Source organism: Austrofundulus limnaeus, unplaced genomic scaffold (genome assembly GCF_001266775.1).
Source record: "Austrofundulus limnaeus strain Quisiro unplaced genomic scaffold, Austrofundulus_limnaeus-1.0 Scaffold518, whole genome shotgun sequence".
NCBI lineage: Eukaryota > Metazoa > Chordata > Actinopteri > Cyprinodontiformes > Rivulidae > Austrofundulus > Austrofundulus limnaeus.
This window is the reverse complement of record NW_013952920.1, coordinates 24776-26862: the sequence shown is the minus strand read 5'-3', so window position 1 is coordinate 26862 and position 2087 is coordinate 24776. Positions and strand designations below refer to the sequence as shown.

Here is a 2087-nt window from a genome sequence, read left to right as displayed (position 1 = left end):
TACCTCAAGAGGTAGAGTAGCCAAGTGGCTGGCTCACTGCTGCCAACTAGTGGTCAGAGGCTGAACTACAACATAAAAATGAACGGCTGGCAGGAAAGTTTACATTTTAAACCTTGATAATAAAATCGATACAGGGCTTTAGAATATCAATACAGTATCGGGAAATGAAATATCGCGATATTTCAGTGTATCAATATTTTCTTACACCCCTAGTTAGCTTATCTAAAAATCAACCAGCTCTACCTCACCTTTGCTCTTAACCAAATCCACTACATTTACGACAAGCAGAGGCAGAATTTCAGCTGCTCCCTCACATGACCTGAGGTCATAAACTGTTTAAAGAGAAAAAATCTGTCCCAACTGGTTCAGATGGTCCCACACCCCCAGGACCTCTGCAGGTACAACACGATTACCAAGGGTCTGGTATAAAAACTCAGTTAGGCAGAAACAGGCCCACTGACAGCGGAGTAGATTTGTGTTGAACCTATTAAATGTCGGTTTATCTGAAAAGTGTCATGACTTACAACAAAGACCTGAGTCAACAGTTGCTGTGTTGTTTTAGTGTTTTATTTCTCAGCTCACACTGGGAAGCTGAGAAGATAATAAAACCAGATCCAGAGGGACCACCAGCTGACACTGGAGGTCTCAGTGTCTACACAGTGTGATTCACAGAGGTTTCACTCACAGGCCTCTCAGGATGAGAGGGACTTGAAAAGACATGACAGCCTGCTTCTGCCGGATCACGAACAGGATGGGACTCTCCAGCTGCTGCTGCATCACGTCCACGGACACACGGACCCCCTCCGTCTGAGGAGCAAACAAACAGTCAAGGGACACACATCAGCCAGCCCAGAGTGTTCTGCTCTCACCAGGAAAACCCACCTTATTCCTGGATATCGTGTGGTTGAACGCGTAGATGGTCTGGTTCTCACTGGTAACCGTGTCGTTGTAGGTCACGTCGAACTCTGCGTCTTTCTGGACGTATTTCGTCTCCCCGACGACAGCTCCGGTGCCGCAAACTAACTGGGTCGCACAGACCCAGAACAGGGCTGCCGTTCCAGGTCGGACCCAGCGATGCGCGGGTCCACGGCTGTTTTTGTGTCGAGACTTCCAGCAGTTCCTCAGCACCATCGTGCCTGTCACCGTCTCGAGAACCGACGCCTAAATGTTACTCCAGCCTGTGTGGCGGTAGTAATCTCCACCCCATTAAGCAACAGAGAGTAAGCTGTCCAGCTGACCGGATACCTTCACACAACAACAGCAGACAGGAAAACTAAACAGGTTAAATGTTTACACTCTCTGCTGGTTCTTTGTCTGTTTTTATCACATCCGTAACCAAATTAAAGCAGCCAATAGTTTCAATACGACGACACAAAACAATGACACTGGGACAGACGAAAGTCTGTCCAGCTGCTGACTAGCTGGGCTAACATTAGCATCGTCAGGTTTTAGCCTCTCGGACGAAAACAAAAAGCGAACATTATTTTTCTATCTCCGCCCGGCATTACCGATTGTTCACGTCTACGCAAAAAAAATACCACTGTCAGAAAAAGAAACAATTCCTGTCTGAACAACAACGTTTAGGTGTTTACAGTAAAGAAAAAAATCTGTGCCATTAGCGCCCCCCTTCCAACTCAGACAGTAAACAATAGAGCGTAAGACGTCATGACGTCACGGCTATGAGGGTGGGTACAATCAATTTCAGTTTGCCGGGAGACGCCCGGGTTGAAATTATGACGAGCGGAAAGGGAGAAACTCCTTTCTAAACGAAGAACAAAACATTTTGCCAGTGGAATTACGTGTCTAGGGCTGTTTAAATTTATCTGTCAACACGAATGTGCAAAATATCAAAAGTGGCCTGCAGTTTTACCACGAAGCTTGTAATTTGACACATTTTGTTAAGTCAATGGCCTTTTCATAAAAAATAACTTTTGTTTACACTAGTCACGTGGTTAAAATGGTCAAAGAGCCAGGATTAGCTGGTCGATCTGAGCGGGAGTAATAATAAAATAATTTTAAGCCGGTGTTTCGGCTGATCTCCTAGAGCGCAAACCCCGCCCACCCGGCCCGTGGATTTGTCTGCCGGG

At 46.2% G+C, this 2087-nt stretch overlaps 1 protein-coding gene across 1 annotated transcript in view; it reads right to left on the bottom strand.

Moving 5' to 3' along the window:
• sidt2 (SID1 transmembrane family, member 2) overlaps positions 1-1657 on the bottom strand; it is a gene marked incomplete at its 3' end in the record, with an annotated part of 34376 nt that extends 32719 nt beyond the window's left edge. The window contains 2 exon segments of the mRNA XM_014026018.1: positions 686-807; positions 883-1657. Of these exon segments, the coding sequence (XP_013881472.1) occupies positions 686-807; positions 883-1131 (371 nt within the window).
• Between the last annotated feature and the right edge of the window lie 430 nt (positions 1658-2087).